At 51.5% G+C, this 23,548-nt stretch overlaps 1 protein-coding gene across 1 annotated transcript; it reads left to right on the forward strand.

Annotated features, from left to right (window-relative positions):
• The first annotated feature begins 1,571 nt into the window (after positions 1-1,571).
• LOC119969137 (ankyrin repeat domain-containing protein 60-like) lies at positions 1,572-22,539 on the forward strand. Its single transcript, XM_038802353.1, has 5 exons — positions 1,572-2,089; positions 3,048-3,314; positions 5,913-6,043; positions 20,701-20,866; positions 21,878-22,539. The coding sequence occupies exons 2-5, from the start codon at positions 3,146-3,148 to the stop codon at positions 22,537-22,539; spliced, it is 1,128 nt and encodes a 375-aa protein (XP_038658281.1). The 5' UTR covers positions 1,572-2,089; positions 3,048-3,145.
• The last annotated feature ends 1,009 nt before the right edge of the window (positions 22,540-23,548 follow it).

The raw sequence follows: 23,548 nt of genomic DNA on the forward strand, positions 1-23,548 counted from the left end.
CAGACACACACACAGACACGCACTCACACACACACACACACACACAGACACGCACTCTCTCACACACACAGACACGCAGTCACACACACACACACACACAGACACGCACTCTCTCACACACACACACAGACACGCACTCACACACACACACACACACACACAGACACGCACTCTCTCACACACACACACACACACAGACACGCACTCTCTCACACACACAGACACGCACTCACACACACACACACACACAGACACGCACTCTCTCACACACACAGACACGCACTCACACACACACACACACACACAGACACGCACTCTCTCACACACACAGACACGCACTCACACACACACACACACACACACAGACACGCACTCTCTCACACACACAGACACGCACTCACACACACACACACACACACAGACACGCACTCTCTCACACACACAGACACGCACTCACACACACACACACACACACAGACACGCACTCACACACACACACACACACACAGACACGCACTCTCACTCACAGAACGCACATTCTCACTCAGACACACACACAGACACGCACTCTCTCTCACACACACAGACACGCACTCTCGCTCACACACACACAGACATGCACTCTCACACACACACAGACATGCACTCTCTCTCACACACACACAGACATGCACTCTCTCTCACACACACAGACACGCACTCTCACACACACACACATACAGACATGCACATTCTCATTCACGCACATATGCACATTCTCACTCACAGAAACAAACACAAGCAGGCACATGCACACTCACACAGACATGCACACAGAGACACACACTGACAAATACTCAGGCACACACACACACAGGCATATTCACACACAAATACACATACACAGATGCACTTTTGATACACATACTCAGACACACACAGACATGCACACAGTGGTACACATGACACTCACACTGATACTCACAGGCACACACATACACACAGACATATGCATACACACTCACAGACATGCACTTATCCGTAAAGCAATGTTAAAAGATCGCTTTTTCACAAAGAACAACTCTGTAAAATGGTATTCCTGATTGCTAAATATATTTTAACAGTGGATTCAGAGCTGAGAAGTTTTTGTTGTTGTCTGCATGGAAATAAATATAGTAGTTAAAGGTTACTGCACCACTGCATTCATTCGCAGTGTTTAAAGAGCAATTGTAACTTATTCTCTGGTGTGATGTTAAAGATATTTTATACTGTGTTTGCAATAAAATTTGTTCAATATACCATATCCTTATTTATTTGTTAAATCACTCTTGGACCGAGTTATGCTTTCCTCACAGTCATAAAAAACTAAAATTATATAATGGGGTTTCTTTCCAGTATCCTAACCACTGTTGGGATCTTGACTGGGATTGTAACAAGCCACACGGATAGATAAACAAACACAGATACCCAAACATAAGTACACGCTCAGTGTAGGGGTCCTTCCTGTATGTTCCCTGTTTATTTCCTTACTTCTCCTTTCTTTTATTTTTGCCATTACATTTTTGATCCATGGATGATTTATAGACATGTGTCTTTAAGGCAGCTTATTATAGCTGGGCTCAGCATTTTCCAGGCAAACAGAAGGAAGCATTGGCCTGCGCCTTTAATTAAAACAGGAGATTCCAGGGGCCTGTGCTGTTTTTGTCTGGTGATGGCAGACCGGCCGGTGTCAGCGATGACTTGGTTTGATTGATTTGGCTGGTGGCCAATTAATGGGCCCAAAAGGCTGTGCACTGCCCGGTAACAGGTGATTGGACATTATCCCACTGGAATGTTTTCAGAGTCACAAGGTTCCAGTTTGATTTCACTCTTGATTCTGCAGCCTGGATGGAGGGTTCCAACTAACTCTCTCCAGAAAGACCTAACTAATCCACTTCAGAAGGCTGCTGTGGGGGTTCACTCTCTCTCCAGAACGTCTGGTGGCCATTCTCTTGAGACTGCAAAGGCCTGAAGTCAAGCCATGTGCTGAAAACAAGAAAGATATAGGCCTGAATATAAACTTTGAGCTGATAAGAACTGAACAGTCTTTCCAGAAGGAAGCCTGCTGCCTGTGAGTACTGTATTCTTTTTGTTAACTGCAAGGACCCTGAATGAATGATTCTGAAAAGAAGACCACTACGAGTTGTAAACCAGAGACCTGAATCAGCCAGCATGCTGTGAGGAAAGTGTGCCAAAGAACCACCATTTTAAGAAAAGATCTTTTGACCACCATCCTTATTATTTTCACCCATTTCACTCCCTCTGTGTTTCCCTGTCTCCTGTGTTTGGGCAGAGGATGGGACAGTTAAAGGGGGTAGTAGGTATTGACTATTCAGTTGTATTTATTGCATATTTCATGATAGTTATTTTTATAAATAAACAGTAATTGTGTTCAAAACCTGGTGACTGTAAATATTGGGCAGCCAAGGGCCAAAGACTAGGAATTTTTGGAAGAATCATTGGTTAATTCATATGTGTTGTGTCTCTGGGGGTTGGAAATGACCGCGCACAAGTCCAGGGTGTCGAAACAACAGAGGTATACACACACACACACACACACACACACACATATACAAACACAGGTACACACAAAGGGAGACTCACGCATGCACAAACACAGGAACAAGTGGAGACAAACACACGTGGACAGACACACACACCTCTCTCTGAGAGTACACACATACTTTTCCAATGAGAATTTTTTTTTTTTATCATAGGAGTTAGGACCATGTTTTTTGCCACAGGGATAGAGCAGACTATGCAGCCTTTAGGTCCTTTAAATACCATGGAGCTGACGGTGGCTGAGAGGCTCCATACCTAGTGCTCAAAGAGCAAAGTCTGTCTCCAGGGAGATGTCAAACACAAGCTCTGATTGTGATTCCCCAGCTGATGCCAGGAAGCAGTGAAAATTCTCAAACCCAGGCAGTGAAAGAATTTCTTTTAGCCAATGAACCATTTAGAAATTAATGACTTTAATGAAATACCTTATCATATTTTGTTTTAATGTATATATTAATAATTTTCTGAAGGCCAGCTAGGCTGTGGTGTGTGTGGCCTCTCCAGCTGGGGATCCATTTGTTAGCAGGTGGGCAGAGTGAGGCCTGACAGTCGACCTGACGAGCTGCCCATGCAGCGTAAAAAGACCTTCCTCCTGAATGTACATCTGAAGGACACAGAGGAGTCCTTCCAAATGAAGAAGGGTCGTGTGAACATGACGATAAAGGAGTTGAAGTCCCAGCTGGAGCTGTTAACCGGAATTCCCACCTACCTACAAAGGCTCTACTACGTGGATGAGGGTAAGGCCCTTGGTTGCCAGGACAACGACATTCCTATCTATGCAGTGTGCGGTGCCAGGTGTAGGGGTGCAAAATCTAGTTGCATGCTATAGTGTTCGGCCCACTTAATGGGGGGGGGGGGGGGGTCACGTGACATAGAGGACAAGCACCACGCACATATACCAGGAGGTTTCACCACATGACCTCCTGCCTCGTGCCATCTCGCCATTGTTTGCTTGACCTGTCCATCTTTGTACTTCCCTGCATACCCAGCCAATTGGAAAGCGAGCAGGTAGCATATGAATGGTAAACTTTTGGATGTTTCCTGATTATTGGCTGACTAGCTTTTATTCCCATGTCCTGTATCCTTCTAACTGACCATAAGACCATAGTGCATTTGAGCAGAAGTAGGCCACTCGGACTATCGAGTCTGCTCAGCTATTCAATGAGATTGTGGCCGATCTGATATAATCCTCAACTCCACTTTCCTGCCTTATACCCATAGCCCTTGATTCCCTTACTGATTAAATATATGCCTATCCCAGCCTTGAACATACTTAGTGACCCAGCCTGTACATCCCTCTGGGGTAAAGACTTCCACAGGTGTAATACCATCTGAGAGAAGAAATTCCTCCTCATCTCAGTTTGAAACGGACAACCCCTTATCCTGAGATGGTGCCCTCTGGTCCTACACTCTCCCATAAGGGAAAAATACCTCTCAGCATCTACCCTGTCAAGCCCCCTGAGAATCCTATATGTCCAATGAGTACAGGCCCAACCCCCCTTCATAAGAAAATACCTGGGATCAACCTAGTGAACCTTCTCTGGATGGCCTCCAATGCCAGTATAGCTTTCCTTAGATAAAGGGACCATAACTGTTCACAGTATTCCACGTGTGGTCTAACTAGTGTTTTGTATAGTTTTAGCAAGACTTCCCTATTTGTAAACTCCATTACCTTTGAAATAAAGGCCAACATTCCATTTGCCTTCCCAATTACCTGCTCAACTTGCATGCTAGGTTTTTGGAGACAAATGTGCTCAAAACGAAATAGGAACAGGGGAACCATAGAATTGCTCAGTGCAGAAGGGGGCCATTTGGCCCGAGTCTGCACTGAACCTCTGAAAGAGTACCTACCCAGGCCCATTCTCCTGGCGTATCCCTGTAATCCTGCAACCCCACCTAATCTGAACATCCCTGCGCACAGAGATGAGGGGAAAATGGTTGACCTGTGGAATTCGCTACCAAAGGAAGTAGTTGAGGCCAAAACACTGCATGTTTTCAAGAAGCAGTTAGATATAGCACTTAGGGGGAAGGGGGAATCAAAGGGTATGGGGAAAAGCGGTATTAGGCATTGAGTTGGATGATCAGCCATGATCATAATGAATAGCGGAGCAGGCTCGAAGGGACGAATGGCCTCCCCGTGCTCGTATTTTCTTTTTTTCCTCTCTTTTAAAAAAAATTCAGCTAACATCGAAACTGAAAGACAGCACCTCCTAATGCAGCATTCAGTGGTACTTTGTGAGAGTGTGAGTCTAGGCCAGGGGTGGGCAAACTTTTCCGTGCAAGGGCCACATTCAGAAATTCACAATTTTAAAGGGCCGCATAGTATATTAAGTAAAATAATTAATATTTTAAATAACCAAAATAAAAGGTCTTTAAAGAAAAAAAAGCACATTTATTTGAAAAACAAAGTAACTCAGTAAGTAACAGAACAATGTCAATGAGAATGATGCATCTGACTGCAGTCATTTACCAGTTTGTTGAAATCAGGTGTCAAGTTGCTTGTGCTGATCCTTAACACTGACAGAAGCACAGCCTGGCCGAGTCAACGATAAAAACACGCATAGTGGGGTGGATGAGTGGGGCTGCCTTATTGGTCGGTTTAGTTGGGTGTGCGACTAATAGGAATCCAGGTTACAAACAATAATAAGGCTTATTGTTTGTAACCTGGACTCCTATTGGTCGCACACCCAACTAAACCGACCAATGAGACAGCCCCACTCATCCACCCCACTACGCACGTTTTTATGCGGCCCGCCAATGAGGTGCCCGGAATCATAACCGGCATTTTTGAAAAGCCGCTGAAGTAAATGCGCTTATTGAATAAGCGCATTTACTTCAGCGGCTTTTCCCCGGCAGCTTTTCAAAAATGCCGGTTATGATTCCGGGCACCTAAGGGCAGCACGGTGGCCTAGTGGTTAGCACAACCGCCTCACGGCGCTGAGGTCCCAGGTTCGATCCCGGCTCTGGGTCACTGTCCGTGTGGAGTTTGCACATTCTCCCTGTGTCTGCCTGGGTTTCACCCCCACAACCCAGAAATGTGCAGAGTAGGTGGATTGGCCATGCTAAATTGCCCCTTAATTGGAAAAAATAATTGGGTAATCTAAATTTAAAAAAAAAAAATGATTCCGGGCACCTCATTGGCGGGCCGCATAAAAACCTTTGTCGGGCCGCATGTGGCCCGTGGGCCGTAGTTTGCCCACCCCGGTCTAGGCTTTGTGCTTCATAGTGGAGTCCTGGTTCTAGGCCGTCACTTCCTGTTGGTGTTTGAATGGTTTGCGTTCGGTGTTGTAGTTACTGAGTTGTAATGCTGATGGCGCTGTGCTTGTTTTCCACAGGAGAAATGCCGGATAATGTTACCCTAAGATACAATGGTATCATTGCAAATCCAACAATAAGAATGAAAACCTGGTTTCAAGATGGCTGGCAGGATCTGCTGAATGCTGCTGCACATGGTGACATTACAGAGGTATCACTGCCAAATACTGAATTATAGAGAATATCATCAAAAACTCCCAGGACAGATACAGCACATGGTTTGATAGATAGTAAAGCTCCCTTGACACTGTTCTCAACATATACACCCAGGGAAGGTACAGAGTAAAGCTCCCTCCACACTGTCCCCATTAAACACTCCCAGGACAGGGACAGTACGGGGTCAGATACAGAGTAAACCTCCCTCTACACTGTCTCCATTAAACACTCCCAGGACAGGGACAGTACGGGGTCAGATACAGAGTAAAGCTCCCTCTACACTATCCCCATTAAACACTCCCAGGACAGGGACAGTACGGGGTCAGATACAGAGTAAAGCTCCCTCTACACTGTCCCCATTGAACATTCCCAGGACAGGGACAGTACGGGGTCGGATACAGAGTAAAGCTCCTTTGACATTGTTCTCAACATATACACCCAGGGCAGGTACAACGTGGGTTAGATACAGAGTAAAGCTCCCTCTACACTGTCCCCATTAAACACTCCCAGACCAAGTACAGCACGGGGTTAGATACAGAGTAAACCTCCCTCTACACTGTCCACATCAAACACTCTCAGAACAGGTACAGCATGGGGTTAGATACAGAGTAAAGCCCCCACTACACTGTTCCCAACATATACACCCTGGCAGGTACAGCACGGGGATAGATACAGAATAAAGTTCCCCCACATTGTCTCCATCAAACATTCCCACGGGAGGTACAGCAAAGGCTAGATACACAGTTTAGCACCCTCTACAGTGCCAGATACAGATAAACCACCTCCTACACCACTAATTTCAAACACTCCCAGGACAATTACAGCACACAAAGCTCCCACTGCACTGGCCCTTCAATCACTCACAGGACTGGTACGGCACGGGGTTCGATACAGAGCAAAGCTCCCTCTATACTGTTCCCATCAAATACTCTAAGAACAGGTACAGGATGGGATTAGGTACACAGTGAAGCTCCCTGTCTCTTGTCCCCATCAAGCACTCCCAGGGCAGGTGCAGCAAGGAGTTAGATACAGAGTAAACCTCCTTCTACACCACCCATATCAAAAACTCCCAGGACAGGTACATCACGGGGATAGATACAGAGCCAACCTCCCTCTACACTGTCCCCATCAAACACTTCCAGGACAAGTACAGGATGGGATCAGTTGCAGAGTAAAGCTCCCTCTTTACTGTCTCCATTAAACATCCCCTGGACTAGGGTTAGATATAGAGTAAACCTCCCTCTATAGTGCCCATGTCAAACACTCCCAGGACAGGGACAACATTGTGTTAGATACAGAGTAAAGTTCCCTCTACACTAGTATTTGTCAAACTTTCTTTTCCAGGACCAACTTTTACCAACCGGCCGACATTTAGGACCCACGCTGGCCATAAAACTCCCTCTACACTGTCCCCATCAAACACTCCCAAGACAGGTACAGCACAGGGTTAGATACAGAGTAAAGCTCCCTCTACACTGTCCCTATCAAACACTCCCAGGACAGGTACAGCACAGGGTTAGATACAGAGTACAGCTCCTTAAACACTGTCCCCATCAAACACACCCATGTAATTTCCACTTGTCCCCATAAGCCCTTTCAGGAGGCGAATTTTTTTTTTTTTATAAATGTTTTTTATTGAGTTTTCATATTTTATATATGACAAATTACAAATTATTAGAGAGAAAAAAAAAGAAAACACAAAAATTTAACATGAATATTTACAGGTAAGCATCTTCATAACAACAATTGTGGCCGCCCCCTTTAGCCAGCATACATATTTTACATTCCCCAATATGGCCGAGGCACATGTTTATAGGCATTTATTTATAGTTTGGTTTTGGGCCTTGGCTTGCCATCAAACCCCCATAACGAGCCCGTAACCCCCCCCCCCCCCCTCCCCCCGGCTACCTTCCCCCGATTCCCGTCCATTTTCCCCTGATTCTTGGCCACCCGACTATTCTTCCTCTTGTACGTTGGCCACAAACAGGTCCCGGAACAGTTGCATGAATGGCTCCCACGTTCTGTGGAAGCCGTCGTCCGACCCTCGGATGGCGAATTTGATTTTCTCCATTTGGAGAGATTCCGAGAGGTCGGACAGCCAGTCTGCAGCTCTGGGCGGTGCTGCTGACCGCCAGCCAAACAGGATTCTACGGCGGGCGATCAGGGAGGCAAAGGCAAGGGCGTCCGCCCTCCTCCCCAGGAATAGATCTGGCTGGTCTGAAACCCCGAAGACCGCCACTATCGGGCATGGCTCCACCCTCACCTCAACCACTTTGGACATAGCCTCGAAGAAGGCTGTCCAGTACTCCACAAGTCTGGGGCAAGACCAGAACATGTGGGCGTGGTTGGCCGGGCCTCTTTGGCACCGCTCACATCTGTCCTCCACCTCCGGGAAGAACCTACTCATACGGTTTCTCGTTAAGTGGGCTCTATGTACCACTTTTAGTTGCGTCAGGCTGAGCCTTGCGCACGTGGAGGTGGAGTTGACCCTATGCAGTGCTTCGCTCCAGAGTCCCCACCCTATCTCCATCCCCAGGTCGTCCTCCCATTTCCTTCTTGTTGCGTCCAGTACGGTGTCGTCCCTATCTACCAGTCAGTCATACATGTCACTACAGTTCCCTTTCTCTAGGATACTTGCGTCCAGTAGGTCTTCCAGTAGTGTCTGTCGTGGCGGTTGTGGGTACGTCCTTGTCTCCTTTCGTAGGAAGTTTTTGAGCTGCAGGTACCGTAGCTCGTTCCCCCCAGCTAGCTGAAATTTCTCTGTCAGTTCGTCCAGTGTTGCGATCCTGTCGTCTGTGTATAGGTCCCTGACTGTCAGTGTCCCCCCGTCCTGCCTCCACCTTTTGAAGGTGGCGTCAGTCAGTGCTGGTTTGAACCTATGGTTGTTGCAGATAGGAGCCTTGCCCGACATTTTGTACAGGTCAAATTGCTGCCGCAGTTGGTTCCAGGATTGGAGGGTGGCTGTCACCACTGGGCTGCTGGAGTGTTTTTTGGGTGGGGATGGGAGTGCTGCCGTGGCGAGGGCCCGGACGGAGGTTCCCATGCAGGAGGCCTCCTCCGCACGCACCCACTCGGCTTCTGGCTCCTGGATCCATCCCCTTACTCGCTCGGCTGTTGCCGCCCAGTGGTAGAATTGTAGATTCGGGAGGGCTAGCCCCCCCCTGGTTTTTGTTTTTTGTAGGACCTCCTTTGGGATCCTAGCATTTTTACCCCCCCCATACGAACGCCATGATAAGTTTGTCCAGCGCTTTGAAAAAGGCCTTGGGGATGTAGATCGGAATGGATCTAAACAGGAAGAGGAACCTGGGCAGTACGTTCATTTTGATCGTCTAGACTCTCCCCGCGAGGGAGAGTGGGAGTGTGTTCCATCTTTGCAGGTCCTTTTTAACTTCCTCCGTCAGACTGGTGAGGTTCCATTTGTGGATCCCTTTCCAGTCATGGGCTATTTGGATCCCCAGGTAGCGGAATTTATGTCGGGCTTGTTTAAACGGCAGCCCCTTTAGTGGTTCCCCCCCCCCCCCCCCCCCCCCTTGCGGGTGTACTGGGAAGATCTCACTTTTGCTCATGTTGAGTTTGTAGCCCGAGAAGGCTCCAAACTCTTTCAGGAGCGCGATGATTCCGTCCATGCTGCTTTGTGGGTCCAAGATATAGAGGAGCAGATCATCTGCATAGAGTGAGACTCTGTGCTCTCTGCCTCCCCTTCGGATCCCCCTCCAATTTTTTGCTGCCCTGAGTGCAATTGCTAGCGATTCGATTGCTAGTGCGAACAGCAGCGGGGACAGTGGGCATCCTTGTCTGGTGCCCCTGTGCAGCTGGAAGTATTGGGAGTTGGTATTGTTGGTCCATACACTCGCCATGGGAGCGTTGTATAGGAGCTTTACCCAAGCGGTGAACCCTGTTCCAAGCCTGAACCGCTCCAGTACCTCTATGAGGTATTTCCATTCGACTCTGTCGAAGGCCTTTTCTGCGTCCAGGGGGACGATCACCTCTTGTGTTCTCTCCCCGGAGGGGGTCATTATCACGTTCAGCAGGCGCCTGATGTTCGAGGTAAGCTGTCTACCTTTGACGAAGCCCGTCTGGTCCTCTGTGACCACCTCAGGTACACAGTCTTCTAGCCTTTTGGCTAGGATTTTGGCCAGTATTTTGGCGTCTGCGTTCAGCAGAGATATGGGTCTGTATGACCCACATTCCGTTGGGTCTTTGTCTTTCTTGGGTATCAGCGAGATTGAGGCCTGTGCTAACGTGGGTGGCAGTGTGCCCCTAGCTAGCGAGTCTGTGAACATCTCCCGCAGGTGCGGGGCCAACGCTGTCGCAAATTTTTTGTAGAAGTCCGCCGGGAATCCGTCTGGTCCCGGCGCCTTCCCCGTCTGCAAGGAGCTAATGCTCTCCATGATAGGAGGCGAATTATAACTGTTTCAGACCTGACGCACAATCAATGGACATGAAACGTAGATGAAGTCTGAACGAAAGGCTTTAATTAGCAAGAAGTGAACCCGGCAGCAGACATACAGAAGAATGGCTGGCTACCGGGGAACACGGGTTCTTATACCCCGCCTCGTAGGCGGAGCTACCTTCCTCTTAGCCAATCGGGCTGAGAGGCACACGATACCTGGGCCAATGTGCAGCGAGTCCTCTGCACCAATGGCAGCTCACACTCCCAGGTACCGTAAAGCCCCTAGTCATACTACCACATTCACCCCCTGTTGAGAAAGGAACCAAGGGGGAGGGGGGGGGGGGTGTTACGGGGAATGCGGACATGGAGGGGGGGTGTGTCCCATGAGTATGTGAGAGACTGGTAGTATGACTAGAGATGTTGGATTATACCATTTCACTGATGGCTGCCCGCTGGCCCGCAACTATTTACAAAATACAGTAACTATGTACAGTTTGCGGAATGAGAAAAAAAATAGAGAACAAGCAAAAACAAGAGTCCATCAACAGTTCACATGGATTTGATCAGCCGATCGGGTGCCTTGGACATCCTGTGCGACCTGCGGAGCTGTGCCGACGATGTTGGAGTGGTGGTCGTCTGTGACTCCGGGAGCGATGATCCTATTCTTGCAGTTGTGTCCGTACTCCTAGTTGGAGCTAGCGGGGGCCAGGCCGGGGGAGGGTCGTCCTGTCCACTAGGCAGCGCGTGTAAAGATGTCGGTGGGGCCGGTTGGGGGGGGGGGGGGGGGGGGGTGGGGGGGCGGGATCCTGCTGGCGCCAGGTCCCATAGGGAGACCATGTCCTGTCGGCCGTCAGGATACTCCACATACACGTACTGCGGGTTCGCGTGGAGTAGCTGGACTCTTTCGACCAACGGGTCCGACTTGTGCACCCGCACGTGTTTCCGGAGCAGGATGGACCCGGGGGTAGCCAGCCAGGTCGGGAGTGGGGTCACTGAGGAAGACTTCCTGGGAAAAACAAGAAGGCGTTCGTGAGGGGGCCGCCGCCCAGTCGGGGGCGTACGCGCGAGCGTTACGATTTGCAACGTCTAGGGAGGAGGCGAGTCTTAAAGTCTCTTTCTCCAACAGTCTTTGGCGTATCTGCGAGGACTGCATACCTGCAACGAAGACGTCTCGGATCAGAAGTTCGGTATGCTCAGCAGTAGACACCTGTGGGCAGCCGCAGTTCCTCCCCAGCACGAGGAGGGCACGGTAAAATTTGTCCAGAGACTCACCAGGTATCTGCTGCCTCGTGGCTAGTAAGTGCCGAGCATAGACTTGGTTCACCGGCCGTATGAAATGTCCTTTAAGTAAGTCCATATCCATGCCGTAGTCTGTCATGTCTGAGTGTGTACACGGTGGTGCCAACACACGAGCGGAGGATGCGCAATTTCTGTTCCCTCGTCGGGACGTTTTCGGCTGTGCTCAGGTAACTATTGAAGCAAGCCAGCCAATGCTTAAATGCTGCTGTTGCATTTGCTGCGTGCGGGCTGAGTCGAAGACACTCCAGCTTGATGCGAAGCTCCATCCTTTAAAATCTTGCTAATTAAATTGATGCACAATCAATGGACACGAAACGTAGATGAAGTCCGAATGAAAGGCTTTAATTAGCAAGAAGTGAACCCGGCAGCAAACGTGCAGAAGAATGGCTGGCTGCGGGGAACACGGGTTCTTGTACCCCGCCTCGTAGGCGGAGCTACCTTCCTCTAAGCCAATCGGGCTGAGAGGCACACGATACCGAGGCCAATGGGCAGCGAGCCCTCTGCACCAATGGCAGCTCACACTTCCAGGTACCGTAATACCCCTAGTCATACTACCACAAAACCGGCGTGGTCCTTCAATGGCCCAGCGTCCTGAATTTCCTCCTTTCGACTGAGCTGGCAGTCTCTTACTTCCCGTTCTCCATGGGCACGATTCTCCGGCCTCGTCACACTCTTGCTCAAGCACAATGAGGCTGGTGAATAGCGGGAGAGGCCAAAAATGAAATCCGCGCCGAGCGCCAAACTGTTTGCGATGCAACCGGCCCGCTCCCGTATGCAAAATCGGGCTCTCACCGTAGCCCCATTCCCATACAATCAATGAGAGCGACCCCATATCCAAAGGCCTCCTGTCATTCAGCGGCCACCCCAGTGGTCATGCGGGTGCTGATTAGTACCCCTTTTGAGAAATGTGAGCTGGTGGAAGGGCTTCTGCGGGGAGCCGAGGAGGTGAGTAGCCATCTTTGCTCACAGGCAAAGAGTCCAGATGCGCAGGGATTGCCATCCCAGCGCTCGGCAGGGTCTGGGGGGTGAATCTCAGCTGGGGGTGTGGGACCCTCTGCAGGGGTGGGCTGCCATGGGGTGGGGGTAGGGAACGCTGGGGCACCACCATGCCAACCCCTGGACCGTGTGTACCTGTTCCGGGGGCAACCCTTGTCCCTGCCTGTCTCCCCCAACAACCACCCATAACCTCCACCGACTGCTGAAGCCTCTTCAGCGCAGCTGAAGGCTATTGCTAATAGAGAATTGACAATCGTGGTTAAGTGAGCACTTTTGCCGAGTGAACTGCTGTGGGTGGGTGGGCCATGTAGCATGTGGGAGTCATTTCCCAGCATCCCTGTAGCACCTTGATGCCTGGACACTGGGCCAGAACACTGCAGGAGGCAACACCACACACGCAACATCCGAACACCCAGGGGATGGGACACAGCTCTGGGGACATGCCCATGGCTGGAATGTGGGTGAACACCACAGGGAGGGGGAGATGCCTGGAAAGATGGCTCAAGGGTCAGGTGGTCAACCCGAATTGCAGAAGAGTGACAGAGGCACGATAATGGTTTTGCAAAAAGATATTTAATGTTCTATACAGTACCCCATTCCCGATGGTGCCGCCTTCCTAGCCCCCAACTACCCCCCCCCCCCCACACCCTACCTATCCTCCCACCCCATTCCCCTCCCCCCTCCCCCAGTGCCCTCAGTGATCCTCATTGTGCTTGGCCTTCCTAGCTCTGCCACTCTGTCTTGGTGTTTCCCCAGGATGCACATCAGAAGTGGAGGCAGCAAGCTGCATACCTCAGCCTGTGGCCTTCGATGCCCCTAATGGCTGTCCTCTGGGGGCTTTGGAGCCAGAGGGCCCGGCTCACTTGTTGGCGGCACATACACAGCCGTGCCACTGTCTCCGGGTCTGCTGGCTGTGCGACGCAGCCTCATCAGAGGGTTGGAACTCTGAGGAGCTGGCGCCCACCATTGCTACTCCACGGGGCGGGTACGGCCTGGAACTCAGCACCCCCTCCTTAGGGCCCTGAGGTTCACCTTGGGACGGAGGGGCAGCTGATTCGAGCTGAGGCTGCCCTGAATCACCTGGCTCTGCCAGCCCTGGTGGCTCCGCAATGTCTGCACCATGGTATCATCGCCCTCAGCGATGCTCTTCAGTCACTGGGATATGCTCTGCAGTGACTCGGCCTTTCCCACCTGAGAGCGGGACATGTCCCGCAGAAGCTCATCAAGGTCAGCTTGATGCTGGGTGATATCCCCCAGTGAGTCGGACATTCTGCCGAGATCCTCAGCCATGGCCGTCACCGACTGCGTGATGCCTTGAACACCTTTGCTCATGGTGCCATCATCATGCACCAGGCTCTACACTGCGGGCGCCACCATGGCAATGTTGGCACCGATGCCACTCATTGCTAGCACCATCTCCTGCGCCCGTAGCCTCTGGGACTCCTCCAAGCTGCTATGGATCTGCTGGAGTGACGCTGACATCTCCCTCTGAATGTCCCGGCTGCTCCCTAACGTCTCCATCAGGTCTGGGTAACCCACTTCCAGAGGCTCAGCATCATGCTGGGACCCAGCTGGGTCCAGGGATCCAGCAGCTCTCCAACTGCTGTCTCACCTGGGGGTTCCTACCTCCACCTGATGTACATCATCAGCAGTGCGGTGCTCACCAGATTGTGCCTCAGAAGCCTGTACACTAACATTTCCCACTGAGGTGTGTGTATCTGCACTTGTGTTGGGTGGGGTGACAGCTGTGCCGCAACCACAGTGGCATCGTGGGAGCTCTCTTCTGAGGTGTTCTCCTTGGAGTCAGGAAAGCGGGCAGCCTGGGGATGGGCCAGCACCATCGGCTGGAGGACCTGCGGGAGAATGTGGACATGGGACATCCAGTGGATGGGATGGGTTAGTCAGTAACGCAATAAACAACTCACATTTGACAGGTCCTCCAGGTGGAACCCAGTGGTTCCTCACCTCTGCGGCTTCCGCCAGTCTCCGTGTGGGTGACAGCTCTGTCCTTGGTCAACCCGGTCACCTCCAGGACCCGCTCCACGAAGGAGGTGAGGATTCTTATGACTGGCACCCCACCGTCGGTCTGGGCCCTCTCCCGGCGATTGTGTGAGAGCTTTTCCTGCGGAGACACAGAGAGGGCATCGTTAGCCACAGTGGTGAGAGAGGGGGTGTGAAGGCGGGGTTGGGGATGGGCGGAGGACTAGGCTTCACATGGAGAGTTGTACGGTGGATGCTCACGTGTGGGCAGAATGGTCTTGGGGGAATTGGGCCGTTGGTGTCTACTCACTCGTGCTGCCCAGTGTAGGTCATTGACCTTCTTCCTGCATTGCGGGCCAGTCCTCCTGGTCATACATTTCGAGCTTACGGCTGCCGCCATCTCATCCCAGACAGCACTGACTACCTTGTAGCTCACCCTCTGGAACGCTCAGGCGAACAGGACATCCCCCCTCCAGGTCTTGGGGCGGATCCCCTTGACGCCATTGTTGCGAGCTGGCTGAGGTTGGCTGAGCAAGTGCTGTTTAAGTGCTGCTCAATTTAGTTAGCGGGGAGCTGGCGAGCGGGTTCCCGGTGAATCAGCTGGCGAGCCTTCATTTGCGACGAGAGGCCCACCTATTAACATTGAATTGCGTTGCCGGCCTCTCTGGGCTGAGCGGCGGGTAGCTCGCTGAATTCCCCCTTGTGGTAGTCACCACTGTTGTATTGTATATCGTATATAAGGTGTATTACGGTAAGATCCCTGTACCTCAGATACAGGATAGATCCCTGCCTGCTGGCTCCGCCCAGTAGGCGGAGTATAAATGTATGTGCTCTCCGAGCTACAGCCATTTCGGCAGCAGCTGCGGGAGGCTACACATCTCTGTGTAATAAAGCCTCGATTACTCTGTACTCTCGTCTCGTCGTAATTGATAGTGCATCACTTTATTACGCCGAGATTTTACAACGATGGATCTCCGCATCAAACTGATCGCCTGCAGCTGCACCCTCAAGCAGGCAACGCCAAGTTGGCCTTCGCACATTGGGTAGTTTGCTTCGAAGCCTACATCAGATCTGTGACAGAACCACCCTCAGAGGCACAGAAGCTCCAGATAATTTACACGCGGCTGAGCTACGATATCTTTCCCCTCATCCGGGACGCACCTACCTACGCTGAGGCCATGGCCATACTGAAGGAGAACTACGCTCAGCAGACCAACAAAATCTATGCCAGGCACCTCCTGTTTATGCAGCATCAACTCCCCGGTGAGTCTGTGGAAGGTTTCTGGCGTGCCCTACACGCCCTCGCGAGAGACTGCGATTGCCAGGCCGTTTCGGCCATTGAACATTCTGAACTCCTGATTAGGGACGCTTTCGTTACGGTCATAGGATCAGCGTACATCCGCCAGGGCCTCTTAGAAGGGGCTACCCTCGGCCTTGCGGCGACCAAGAAACTAGCGATCTCACTCATGGTCGCCTCCCGCAATGTTCAGGCGTATGCCACTGACCGCATGGCCCACCCCTCCTAGGCATCGTGGACCCCCCCCCCCCCCCCAGCGAACACCCCATCGTGGACCCCACCAGCGGCCGCCCCCAGCCAACCCCAGGCCTGCGTCGCTTGGCAGCCAACCAACCCCGGGGGACCCAAGTGCTACTACTGCAGACAGATAAAACATCCCTGGCAGCGCTGCCATCTTGCTCGCCATCGTGCTCGCCTCATAACACATGCGGCCCGTGAGTGCCGCCATCTTGCCTCCCTCAGGACACATGCGGCCCGTGGGTGCCGCCATCTTTAACGCCGCCCGTCACGTGCGCCCCGTGGGCGCCGCCATCTTCCCCGCCTCAGGACCCCTGCTCGTTGGGCACCTCATCTGGCCGCTCATCGCCTGCAACCGCCGCCTATCAGCCGCGTCTCGACTCCATCACCATCGACCAGTCCCGACCGCACAACCTCGCGACCGCGTCGTCGACAGTGAAGGTCGAGGGGCACGAGACATCATGCCTTCTGGACTCCGGGAGCACTGAGAGCTTCATCCACCCCGATATGGTAAGGCGCTGCTCCCTCACGGTACCTCATGAACCAGTGAATCTCCCTGGCTCTGGATCCCACTTCGTGGCGATCCGGGGTTACTGCACCGCTACCCTCACCATCCAGGGCGTAGAGTTCAGCGGCTTCCAGCTCTACGTCCTCCCCAACCTCTGCGCTGCCTTGTTACTCGGCCTGGACTTCCAGTGCAACTTCCAGAGCCCAACCCTAAAATTTGGCAGACACCTAACACCCTTTACTGTCTGCGGTCTCACGACCCATAAGGTCTACCCCTTTCTGTTTGTGAATCTCACCCCGGATTGCAAACCCATCGCCACCAGGAGCAGACGGTACAGCGCCCAGGACAGGACCTTTGTCAGGTCTGAGGTCCAGCAGCATGCCATGGGAAGGTATTGTCGAGGCCAGCAACAGCCCCTGGAGAGCTCAAGTGGTAGTTGTTAAAACCGGGGAGAAAAACAGGATGGTCGTCAACTACAGTCAGACCATCAATCGGTACACGCAGCTCGACGCGTACCCCCTCCCACGCATATCTGATATGGTCAATCAGATTGCACAGTACTGGGTCTTCTCGACGGTGGACCTAAAATCCGCCTACCACCAGCCCCCCATTCGCAAGGCGGACCGCCAGTACACCGCTTTTGAAGCGGTCGGCCGGCTTTACCACTTCCTTAGGGTTCCCTTTGGCGTCACTAACGGTGTCTCGGTCTTCCAATGGGAGATGGACTGAATGGTTGACCGGTACGGATTGCGGGCCACCTTCCCGTACCTGGATAACGTCACGGTCTGCGGCCACGACCAGCAGGACCACGGCGCTAACCTTTCCAAATTCCTACACACCGCCAAACTCCTCAACCTAACCTACAACAAGGAGAAGTGCGTGTTCAGCCCTAACCAATTAGCCATCCTCGGCTATGTGGTTCAAAATGGGGTTCTAGGGCCCGACCCCGATCGCCTGCGCCCTCGCATGGAACTCCCCCTTCCCCATTTTTCCAAGGCCCTCAAACGATGCCTGGGATTCTTCTCGTACTACGCCCAGTGGGTCCCGCACTATGTGGACAAGGCCCGCCCACTCATCCACTCCACCGTTTTCCACTGACGGCCGAGGCTCACCAGGCCTTCAACCGTATCAGGACCGACATTTCCAAGGCCACGATGCACGCGGTCAACGAGACGCTCCCCTTCCAAGTCGAGAGCGATGCATCAGACGTCGCTCTGGCCGCCACCCTCAACCAGGCAGGCAGGCCCGTGGCATTCTTTTCACGCATCCTCCACGCCTTCGAAATTCGGCACTCCTCCGTCGAGAAGGAGGCCCAAGCCATAGTAGAAGCTTTGGAGGCATTACCTCGCCGGCAGGAGATTCACCCTCCTCACTGACCAACGATCGGTTGCCTTCATGTTCAACAACACATAGCGGGGCAAGATCAAAAATGATAAGATCTTGAGGTGGAGGATCGAGCTCTCCTTCAATTACAAGATTTTGTATCGACCCGGTAAGCTCAACAAGCCCCCCGATGCCCCATCCCGAGGTACATGTGCCAGCGCATAAGTGGACCGACACCGGACCCTGCACGACGACCTCTTCCACCCAGGGGTCACCCATTTTTTTCACTTCATAAAGGCCCGCAATCTCCCCTACTCCATCGAGGAAGTCAGGGCTACCACCAGAGACTGCCAGGTCTGCATGTAAACCGCACTTCTAACGGCCAGGTCTGTGCGGAGTGTAAACCGCACTTCTACCGGTCAGACCGAGCACACCTGGTGAAGGCCTCCCTCCCCTTTGAACGCCTTAGCATCATCAAAGACTTTAACACCATCTTCGCTCTGTTTAGTTTCCCCACCTACGTCCACAGCGACTGGGGATCCTCATTTATGAGCGATGAGCTGCGCCAGTACTTGCTCAACAGGGGCATTGCCTCGAGCAGGACGACCAGCTACAACCCCCGGGGAAACGGGCAGGTGGAGTGGGAGAATGGGACGGTCTGGAAGGCCGTCCAGCTGGCCCTACGGTCCAGAAATCTCCCGGCCTCCCGCTGGCAAGAGGTGATCCCCGATGCCCTTCACTCCATTCAGTCGCTCCTGTGCACCGCGACCAACGAGACTCCCCATGAACGTCTCTTTGCCTTCCCCAGGAAGTCCACCTCCGGGGTTTCGCTCCCAACATGGCTGGCAGCTCCAGAACCTGTTCTCCTCCAAAAGCACGTGCGGCTACACAAGGCAGACCCGTTGGTTGAGAGGGTACAGCTACTTCACGCGAACCTGCAGTACGCCTACGTGGCGTGCCCCGACGGCCGCCAAGACACAGTCTCCCTCAGGGACCTGCCGCCAGCTGGGTCCCCCCCCCCCATCCCCCAGCGCACCCCACCACAGCCCCCGCTCCAGGACGATCCGTCCTCCCTTTGGTCCCACCCGGGGATGAAGATGAGGTCAACACGCTCCCGGAGTTACCGGTGCCCGAACTGAAGCCTGCATCGCCACCGGGACTGCGCTGCTCACAATGATCAAGGCGCCCGATCGTCTGAATTTGTAAACTTTCCTTAAAATGTTAAACAGCTGGTTGTGTAAATAGCCTTCACCACCCCCGCTGGACTCTTTTTTAACAGGGGGTGAATGTGGTAGTCACCACTGTTGTATTGTATATATTGTATATAAAGTGTATTACGGTAAGGCTCCTGTACTACAGGTACGGGGGTAGATCCCTGACTGCTGGCTCTGCCCAGTAGGCAGAGTATAAATGTGTGTGCTCACCGAGCTGCAGCCATTTCGTCAGCAGCTGCAGGAGGCTACACATCTCTGCGTAATAAAGCCTCGATTACACTCTACTCTCGTCTCGTCGTAATTGATAGCGCATCACCCCTCGCTTACCACACTTAGAAATGTTTCCGTTGAATCGCGCCCCATGTCTACTAATCGGGTGTTCACCAATTGCTTTCATCCTATTTCAAAGGTAGTTCCTCGCGGAGTGTAGTGTTTATCACCAGTCAAGCTGCTTCTCCCCTCAGCTGATGTGCATTGTTGGCAGGAGTAATTGGATTTTGCCTCTATAAGCAGCCAGTGTCATGATCAGTCCGTTTATTGAAATGGCATGACGTGGAAATTACTATCTGTACATTTGGGGCTTGAATCTCATCATCCTTAATTGAGAATGACTTTATCATGTTGTTGAGACTTGGGTGTTCTGCAGCAACCCCTCCCCAAAACCCTCCCCAAAACCCCACCCCCACAATCCAGCGAGAGACTTTGCATGTCTGTCGCATCTTTATTAAACATCTCAGGATGTTCCAAAGCCCTTTGCAACCAATTAAGTACAATGCAGTAGAAGTGGAGTCACTGGTGCAATGTGGAAAACATGGCAGCCAATTTTCCCACAGCAAAATCCCACAAACAGCAGATTGATATCGACGGACAATCTGTCTAAATAGGGTGTGGGATAAATATTGGCCAGCTCTTCTTTCACATAGTGCATAGGATCTTTCACACTCCCATCAGAGGGCAGACCCGGACGCAACTTAATGGCTCATTTGAAACACAGACATGCAGCAATGCAGCTCTCCCGCAGCACTGCAAGGGAGTGTGAACTTCGAGTTTCTGCTTAAGTATATGAAGTGAACTTGGGTCAACAACTTTAAAAGGCAGCACGTTGCATTGGAACCCCATCAGCCCCAAAACACCCCTTACATTATCCCAAGTTGGAAAAATATTGGCCGTTCCTTTACTGTCGCTGGGCCATTTGGAACTCCCTCCCTAACAGCACTGGGGGTGCACCTATACCATCCTATGGACTGCAGCTGCTCAAGAAAGTCGCTCACCACCACCTTCTCGAGGGCAGCTAGGGCTGGTGAATAAATGCTGGCCTAGCCAGCGACGCCCACATGCCGTGAATGAAGAAAAAAAAAAGGGGGAGTGGAGCCTGATTTTGTTGACGTTTTTTGTTGACTTGCAGTTAATGTCTCTAGGCGTAACCATGGACTCTGAGTATTCTACTGCAAACTCGAGGTATATGAATATCAAGCAGAAAAAGGCTTGGATCGCAGAACGTGCTTTTGTTGCGCTCTTCATTGCTGCTCACAGGGGTCACATTGATATGCTCAACTTTCTTCTGATGAATGGTAAGAACTCAGTAACTGGTGAGTCCTTTGATGTGGTCCCGGGCCAGGGAGAGCACCTGTCAAATACAGAGTAAAACCCCCTCTTCACTGTTCCATCAAACACTCGCGGATCAGGTAGAATCCTGTTGGAGTTCATTCAGAGGTGGGCATCAGAACACCCACTGAGGATGATGGTGGTAATGGCATGCCACGAGTCATCCTGTGGTCCTGGCTAATGCTCAGGAGGCACTGCGTTCAAATCCAACCATAGCACTGGGTGAAATTTATTTTTTTAATTAAATAAAGTTGAAAGCTAGTCCCTATAATGGTGCCATTGAAATATAATTGATTGTTGTAAAAACCCCTCTGGTTCACTAATGTCTGTTGGGGAAGGAAATCTGTCATCCTTACCATGCCTATATGTGACTTCAGATCCACAGCAATGTGGTTGACTCTTACCTGCCCCTCTATAATGGCCTAGCAAACTACTCAGTTCAAGGGCAATTTGAGATAGGCAACAAATGCTGGCCCAGTGAGAGATGCCCACATCCCATGAAAGAATAAAATAAAAATACAATCACCCAATGTCGGTAGCATCCAAAGATGGATGGTATTATACTTCATCTCACTTTTTTGTTAAATATTTCATCACGATGGTAAAATAGCTACCAGTGTGAATGCAGTGTGTGTAGCCAGTTATACACTGGGTATATACTGCCGTCTGTCATGGTGCCATAGTAGTACTATCTAGTTGATACCATCTTAACCTCTCGATTCCAAACTTTCTTTTATTCATTTTAGCAATGCCACTTTGGGCCTGTGCTCTGAAACCTCTGCTGTTGTTCTTCCAACTAAAATTGATCAATGTTTGTTGGATACGGTAATCAAAGAATATGGTGAATAGGTGGGTCACTGGGATTGCGGTGTCGGCCAGTCAATGAATTACTGGGAAATGATTCAAGGGGTTAAATTAACTTGTCCTGTTCCTCGGTTCTAACTCATTTATTCATCTGTTCCGATGTCTGTTTCCAGGTGCCAATCCGAACACTAAAACAAGAGATGGGCACACTGCTCTCCACATGGCTGTGATCATGGGCAAGTCTGAGTGCATCGACCAGCTGATACTTCACGGAGCAGAGGTGAACGATGTCAACAATGAAGGCCAGACGTTGCTAGATATGGCTCAGATGTCGGGTCACCCAGATAACTTCAGCAAGATCTACCAGGTCCAGTGGATGAACAAAAAGTCTGACATAGGGGAGAGTGCCCTCATGGCGAAGTCCGCTCTCTTCGCCCACCAGAAGTATGACTCCACATTGCAGACATGGCGCACGGGCACTCATGGCAAAATCTACATGGCCAACTTGCTGAAACCCGGCGAGCCCCGTGGAGGCCAAGTCAGTGAGCGGAAATTGCCGGGCCAGAAGCGGGCTGGGAGAAACAGACCCCCCAGCACTACCAGCCCTTCTCGGCCCAAGGACAGCACTAAACAGGTCCAAAAACCTGATCCAACCCCAGCTTTGGGCAACGCACAAGAGGGAAAACTACCCACACAGCCGTACAATGCTCAGCAGAAAGAGGCCAGTGGCACCAAGCGCCAAGGGGACAGCAATGGCACCCACAGGCCAAGCATCTCTTCAGCCCAAACAAAATTAGGCCCAGTAACTGCTGCCCACCCACAGGCCATCGAGTGAAATAAATGCTGGCCTAGCCAGCGACGCCCACATTTCGTGAATGAAGAAAATCAAAGGGGAGTAGAGCCTGATTTTGACAATGGGGCCAACCCATTGTCGGTCAGGTAAAGCAAGTAGGAAGTAGTGATGGAGGAAGGGGAGGGGTCGAGGGTAGGGGATGAAGGAGAGGGAAGAGTGATGGCAGGAGGAAGAGGCAGGAGTGGTGGGTCGCTGGAGGGAGAATTGATAAAAGACGGTAAGAGAGGAGTGATGCAGGGAGTGTGAGGGAAGAGTTGACGGAGGAAGGTGTTGCAATGGAGGATGAGAAGTGACGGAGGTTGAGGACGGAGTAAGGCATGGGAAGATATGGGGGATAGGGGGACCAGTGATGGGCGAGGGAGAGAGAATGGGATTGAGGAAGAGCAGAAAGACTGATGCAAAAGTGGAGGCGGAGGAATGGAAGGATGTGTGGGGAGGAGTGTGGAGGGAGAAGTGTGAGGAAGGGGAGGGAGGAAGGGGAGGGAGGAAGGAGAGGGAGGGGTGGGAGGAGTGATGGGGAGGGAAGAGTTGTATTGTAATGAGGAGGGGGAGAGTTGAGGGTTGATGATCTAATGATGACTGGTGTTATTATGATCACCCTGACAAGAGTCAGTGTTGGTGAAGCATCATCTTTATCAGTGAATGCTTCACTGGAAAGTGGCAAGCTCCAATATCAGTTGCAGCACATTCCCGTTACTGCCCCAGGTCCACTTCACAGCAATCATCTATTCAAATATACACACACAAAGGCAGAACACTAAAGGCCCAGATAGTAAAATGCTCCCAATCCGAACTCGGCCAGTTGATGCTGTTTGTTAAGTCACCAACAAAATAAAAAAATTACAGAAACCTTACCCAGTGGCCTACGTAATTTTGTATACTAACACTTGAAGAAGGAGGATAATGGGACTTGTGGCATCGGATGTGTTCAATATCACTTACCTTATAATCAGCAAATCTAGAAACCACTGCTAACCCAGACTTGTCACTG

This window comes from Scyliorhinus canicula, chromosome 7 (assembly GCF_902713615.1).
Source record: "Scyliorhinus canicula chromosome 7, sScyCan1.1, whole genome shotgun sequence".
NCBI classification, from domain to species: domain Eukaryota; kingdom Metazoa; phylum Chordata; class Chondrichthyes; order Carcharhiniformes; family Scyliorhinidae; genus Scyliorhinus; species Scyliorhinus canicula.